The sequence below is a fragment of the Acanthisitta chloris genome, unplaced genomic scaffold (genome assembly GCF_000695815.1).
Source record: "Acanthisitta chloris isolate BGI_N310 unplaced genomic scaffold, ASM69581v1 scaffold4827, whole genome shotgun sequence".
NCBI lineage: Eukaryota > Metazoa > Chordata > Aves > Passeriformes > Acanthisittidae > Acanthisitta > Acanthisitta chloris.
Window position 1 is genome coordinate 7,363 of NW_008680773.1, and position 5,964 is coordinate 13,326.

At 39.7% G+C, this 5,964-nt stretch overlaps 1 protein-coding gene across 1 annotated transcript in view; it reads right to left on the bottom strand.

Moving 5' to 3' along the window:
* Nucleotides 1–3,594, bottom strand: part of VDAC1 (voltage-dependent anion channel 1) — an 8,976-nt gene extending 5,382 nt beyond the window's left edge. The window contains exons 1-5 of the mRNA XM_009077814.1: nt 3,527–3,594; nt 2,910–2,959; nt 2,489–2,641; nt 2,346–2,398; nt 57–284 (exon numbers count right to left, since the gene is read on the bottom strand). Coding sequence (XP_009076062.1) covers nt 57–284; nt 2,346–2,398; nt 2,489–2,641; nt 2,910–2,959; nt 3,527–3,593 — 551 coding nt within the window. The 5' untranslated portion in view covers nt 3,594. The remainder of the gene's footprint in view (nt 1–56; nt 285–2,345; nt 2,399–2,488; nt 2,642–2,909; nt 2,960–3,526) is intronic.
* Between the last annotated feature and the right edge of the window lie 2,370 nt (nt 3,595–5,964).

Below are 5,964 nucleotides of genomic sequence, written 5' to 3' on the forward strand. Positions count from 1 at the left end.
AGGAAGCAGCAAAATCCTTCCGAATTCCTTTTGAATGCTTGTCTGCCAGTACTTACACATTAGTATGAAGCTGGAATTCATCAGTCTTATAGCCAACAGCAAAGTTGCTCTGGGTTACTCTAGACTTTGTTGTCTCAAAAGTCATTTGGTAACCTGCCAGCCACCCCTCGTAGCCAAGCACCAGGGCTCCACGTATTGAAGGTCCAGCAATGTCAAAATCCATGTCACAGCCAATGTTGATGTGTTCCCTTTTGTACCCTGACCTCACTTTCGCACTCTTTTTCCTAAAAAAAGAAAAGAAATTATCTCATATCTCTGAAAAGGTACACTTGTAAGTAGAAATTCCATCAAATCACTTACTTTAACTCAGTGTATTAGTTCCTGAAGACAACATACACATCCTGGAGAGCCACATAATATGTCACTTTCTCGCCCTCCACCTCTGCAGAACCCAAATTCAGCTACAGGGAATTATTTGCAATTGAGCAATAAAATGCAGTGTGGTGCCCCACAAAACATTTCTGGGCTATGTTCTGAAAAGCAGCACACACAGATGGGAGGTGACAAAACCAAACCCTCATCTCCAACTGATGGTTTGGGAAGTTTGGTAGATGCAGGAAAGGAGTAGCACCTGCAACAGTTTACAGGTTTGCCAGCAAGAGTTTGTAATAGTTTCCCAAAAAACAATTTTTAGACAATTCTAGTGAATTGTGAAATTGTCTTTACTGTCACAGACATCAAGAAATCACTGTTTTGTCTGTAGCTTCTGAGGGCAGGTCTCTGCTGCTCAGCAAGCAGGCTGCTCTGGTGGCTGTGACACCTTGATTCCTCCTTAGGGTGCTTTATAAATGTTAATGGTCACAGCACCAGAAAGCTGCCAGGTTAACACAGGAAGGAGTCACCTGTTTTGTTTCATACTATTGGCCAGAACAGTGTTTTCTCATGTGTTCTTAGGGTGATTTACATCAAGGGTGCAGACCCTCACAAGGCAAGAGAGTTCTGTCTTTGACCAAATCTTTACTGAAATCTTTCTGGAAAAGTCAAGCTAATTTGAGATTTTAAATCAAACTTTCATGTCAGCTAGCAAAAACAATCTACAAGAACTGTATCAGTGCTGTATCAGACCCACACAGAGACTGCTCTCTTTTTTATTGTTATTATTTCAGACTCAGAAATTTGTTGCGTTTTGCAGAATCTGAAATAAAGTGCAGGAGTGCCAAAAGCATTCATCTGCAACTTCTATAAAAAGTCAGTGGTACCTCTCCCACCAATGTCAACAGGGACAGAGGCAAGAACACAGAGTGCTCCTAAAAATGACTTCCTGTGTTGAAAGACTCACCACAGTCAGAAGTAGTAAGGAAGGGGGAGAGTCTCATATTCAGACATGATGCATTCCTGTCAACCTAAACCAGGACACACCAGGACTGACTCTCACTCCATTTACTTAAATTGTTAACAATCCTCCCAAGGCAATCATGACTCAGGTACTACAGTGTCTGTAAAGAGCCTAAGAAATAGTTATAGAGCTGCAACATCATTCTCGGACAGGTTTTTTTCTTTTTTATTTCTCTAAGAATCCTACCAGTTAAGAAATATTTATATAAACAAACATTCAAAGATTATTCTGCTTAACAAAAACATCACACTAATTTAGAATTAGAAGTGGACTGGAAACAGATCACTAAATCTAAAGGACAAGGTGAAACCACCCCTAGGACTACAACCCCAGTGGTCTGCAGTGCACTGTGCTGCCCTGGGAGCCTGATGTGCAGAGTATTTCGACTCACTGGCAGCACTGCTTGCACAAAGATAATCAGGGGGAAAAAATAAACCAACATCTAGACCTACAGCTGCTGCTTAATCCCTCTGGCCCAAATAAAACATGGCATCCAATCGCCGAGTCAGAAATACCCATCCACCACCAAGGCACGCTGTGGCCAGCAAGAATTCAGATGATAAATTCAGCTTGGGAGAAGAGCCCAGTTCTGTGTCAACCTATTAGAGCCGTGGCCAACTGGCTCCTGCAGCATGTTAAGCTTTGCATTACAGCTGACTTGTTTAGGGCTTTTATTCAGGGAGCAGCTCATCCTCTGACATAGCCAGAAATACACGATGGGAGCACAAAGAGAACCTTTCCCTCACCCCCTAATTCTGACTATAATTTACAAGTTACTGTACGTAAAAGTTTGCTTGCTATTGCTTAGGATTAAACGGGGATTGTTAATGGTAAGATTTAAGGGAGGTGTACATGATTTCATCATACACAGGCTGATTATTAACTGCCTTGATATCTCAGGACAGAAAATTAAAAATGCCTTTGTCACTGAAGCTTACTCACTTCTTACCCAGTGTTAGGAGAGAAGGTGGAGTCGAAGGTCAGCTTCAGGCCACGTGCAAGCTGAACAGAAAAGAAATTCACTGGTTGGATTTCTAACTAGAGACTGGCATAAGTGAATTTGAAAATTGGTTTTTTTGAGCCCAAAATTACCTGATCTTCAAGAGTAATCTCAGTGCCTAGCGTGTTGTCGGTGTTCCACTTTTCTGTGAACATCAATCCATATTCCACCCATTTGTATTTTGTTTCCAAACTACCACTAACTTTGCTTGTTTCTGAGTTTGCTGAACCTGAGCTTGTAAATTCCTAAAACAAAATAAAAAAAAAACATATATGTATTTGCCAATTTATACATATATCCACACTCAGGCAAATACTTATAGTTGTAGAACATATTAGTCATGCTAATTTTTTTTATATTAGTCCAGATAAATACCAAGTAACTTGCAAAGTTAGAACTCATCTGAAAAATGGTAAGGAGAGAAAGCAAAGGATACATAGATATTTTAAAAAGAAATACACAGTAAACATGAAACATTAAATGTTTAGGATTTCAATGTGTTTCCAAACTCACCAGTCCATTTTCAGATCTCGTTTTCAAATCAAGCTTTATTAACCCAAAACCTAGAAGGTGAGTAAGAAATATGAATCAAATATATGTCAATTTGAAAAGCATTTCTGATTTTTTTCTTGAAACTCCATTCTAAATCACCTATGAACTATTAAAAAGTTAAACCGAGGTACAGTTATCAAACCATGTGTTTTTATGAAGCAGATTATGTGGCTTGTACTGACTTCAGACAGCACTTGACTGATTAATCCTACTGACCTCAGCAATAGAATTGGGATCAAATTAGGTAATAATGCCTTTATTCATACTGAGCAGCATTCTGTTCATAAGCAACTACTGACATCAGTGATCCTATTCATCAATACAAGGAAACAGTCAAAACACAACACAGAATTTTCTCTCAAAAGAAACAACAGTCCTATGGGGAACAGGAAGAATTTTGTCAAAAGTAAGTTACCCTCCCATTCCAGACAGCAAGGGCAATGTGAAGCTGTGACAGAAAATTCTGTGAACTCTAATGGAAATTATTGAAATATTTATCAGAAAAACTAGTAACATCCTAACAGTTTCAGGAATCAGGTAGACAGCAAAAGACCAAAACTTATTTTGGCTTTATTTACCATATCCCTTGGTGAAAATATCTCTGGCGGATTTGCCCAGATCAGCATAAGCAGGTGGAACAGCCATTTTCTGGAAGGGAAAAATTAAGAAATAAAAAACGGAAATTACAGTGTTCAGAAACTTATTCAACTCATTTAAGCAACAGGAAACTTGAGTCCATTTCAGTAACTTTTCTTTTCTATCCTTCACCTATCACTTAAATACAGCCTAAAGAAAGCAGCTATAGCAAACTGATTTCCTTTTGCTCAGGGACCAGCAGCAGCAATGACCATGCATTTGCCACTGAAGATGAGAAACAGGCTGCAGAACAAAGACAGATTCATAGAAAAGGAACCATCTACACCTTTCCATAGAGTTAACTGGTTTTCTCTTATCAGTGTCACTGCATGAATGAACAACTTCTGGGTTTTTTTAACCATTTCTCGGAAATGTTTCTCCTGTTTCTCACAAAGGATCTTTTTGTTCTGATGTAAAGCATTAGGGCTCCAACTCCTTCCCTCAGGAAATGTAACCAGGACAAGCCATCTACCATCAGGAGCACCTCTCTCCCTCTAATTCAGAACAGCAAATGGATAACACTTAGGTCAGCAAAATCAATAAATGGTCATTCCTCTGCTTCAGTTTTCTTTTGATGTTGCTATCACTGTTAATGGGTTAAAATGTCTCTTTGGACAGCGACCTTTAAGTGGTTTTCTGTGCATGAACTGAGAAAAAATGAGATTGCTGAGAAAAATTCAGACTTGAAGGGAGGCCACAGTGTGCAGTCAGGCCATCAGGAGGGTGGCCACAACCTGCTTCAGCAGCCAAATGCAGACTGGAGCTCCCTGCAAAGGCACAGCCTCGTGGTGGGGACACCGGGAGCAGCTTTCTCTGCTGTATTGTTTATTTTGCAGGTCCTCATTTTCCCATCTTCAGCAGGCCCTGATATTCCTAGTTCTCCTGCAAGAGAGGTGAATGCAGCCAGTGTTCTCAGCCACTGGGAAAACTGTCTCCTCATACATGGAGAAGAAAATAGGATCCTGAGATGAACAAATCAACCAAATCTTTTTTTCATGCAGGTACAGTAATTTCTACTTATTCAAGCACAGTAATTTCTTCAAGGGAAACAAAGTCAAGCAATCTGAAATGGTGTATATCTTCTGTTTTTATAGACAAGATTTCCCAAAATTAAAAAACCAAAGGAGACAAATCATGCTTACAGAGCTGATCCTCTCAATACCAGATTCCATATTCCCAAATTTTTGGGTATGCAAAAGTAATAAGCAGTTTACTACATATGCAAGCCAGTGCTTAAAAAATTGCCTGCCAGTTCCTAGTCCAGACTGTTCAACATTAGCAGAAAACTATTCCTTTAAACCCCAAACAAACCCACTAGCTCCAAACATGAGGGATGCTTTAGTAGTCTCCTCTGGCTGTAGACTTGGATGCAGTTCTTGGGTGAGCACAGCACCCCATGAAGATCAGACATAGACTTTCAGCAGTCACTCAGCACCTCAAGCACTCCAGCCAACAAGCTGTTGCTTGTTAAAGCATGATATTGCTATTGCATGAAGGAAGAATCTCTGTTCTAGAGGGCACAAAACAGATCTGGTGGCTAAGCATAAGCAGTTTTCTCAGAACATAAATAAATTAGGATACAAGTGAAAATATTGATGTAGCTTCAATTGCAGAGGCTACTTGGGTGCATGTCTTCTCTCTCCAGTTATACTTCAGTAGTAAGGTGCAGCCCCAAATACATAAGCAGCAAAGAGTTAAAAAAAATTTTAAAATATAAAAATAAGTGATTAATATTCCAAAGCAGTTTTAGCTGCTTATATTGGACCTAAATCTCTTTGGTTTTGTTTTGTGAAAACAAGAAAGCAAGATTCTAATGTTTATACACAAAATAAGCCTTAACAAAAGGAGGAAAAAAAGTTTACAAAAAAAAAAACCCAAACATATGCACAAAAAACCCCAAAGAAAGTATTACTACATTTGAGTAATTCTCCTGCCCCTCATTCATGTCACAATACCCTGCCTGGACATCATACCCCAAAGTCAGGTAGCACTGAGGGGAGGGATGGCATCAGTCACTAAGGGCTGTATGAGTGCAGGAAATGCTTCTGCCCTGCCAGAGCAGCCCAGCCCCATGAGAACCCTCTGATGGGTATTGCCATTTAGCATCATCAAAAATTTACAATGGTGCAAATCCCCACACCTGGAAAATCAAATAAGCATTGCTTTGAAAGATAATGCTGCACTGCTCTGCCAGCTGCACCTTGGAATCTACCACATCTCTTTTATCAACAGTCCCTTTGAGTTACTTCATAAAATCACAAGCGTTTTCTTGAAAAATGAATGCTGTATGCTTTTGGGTTGGATTTTCTCATTTATGTCTTTCCCTTATCCAAGCCCATGAAGCCAAGTTTTGTTCCCTGACATCTGTGAATCCTCTCTG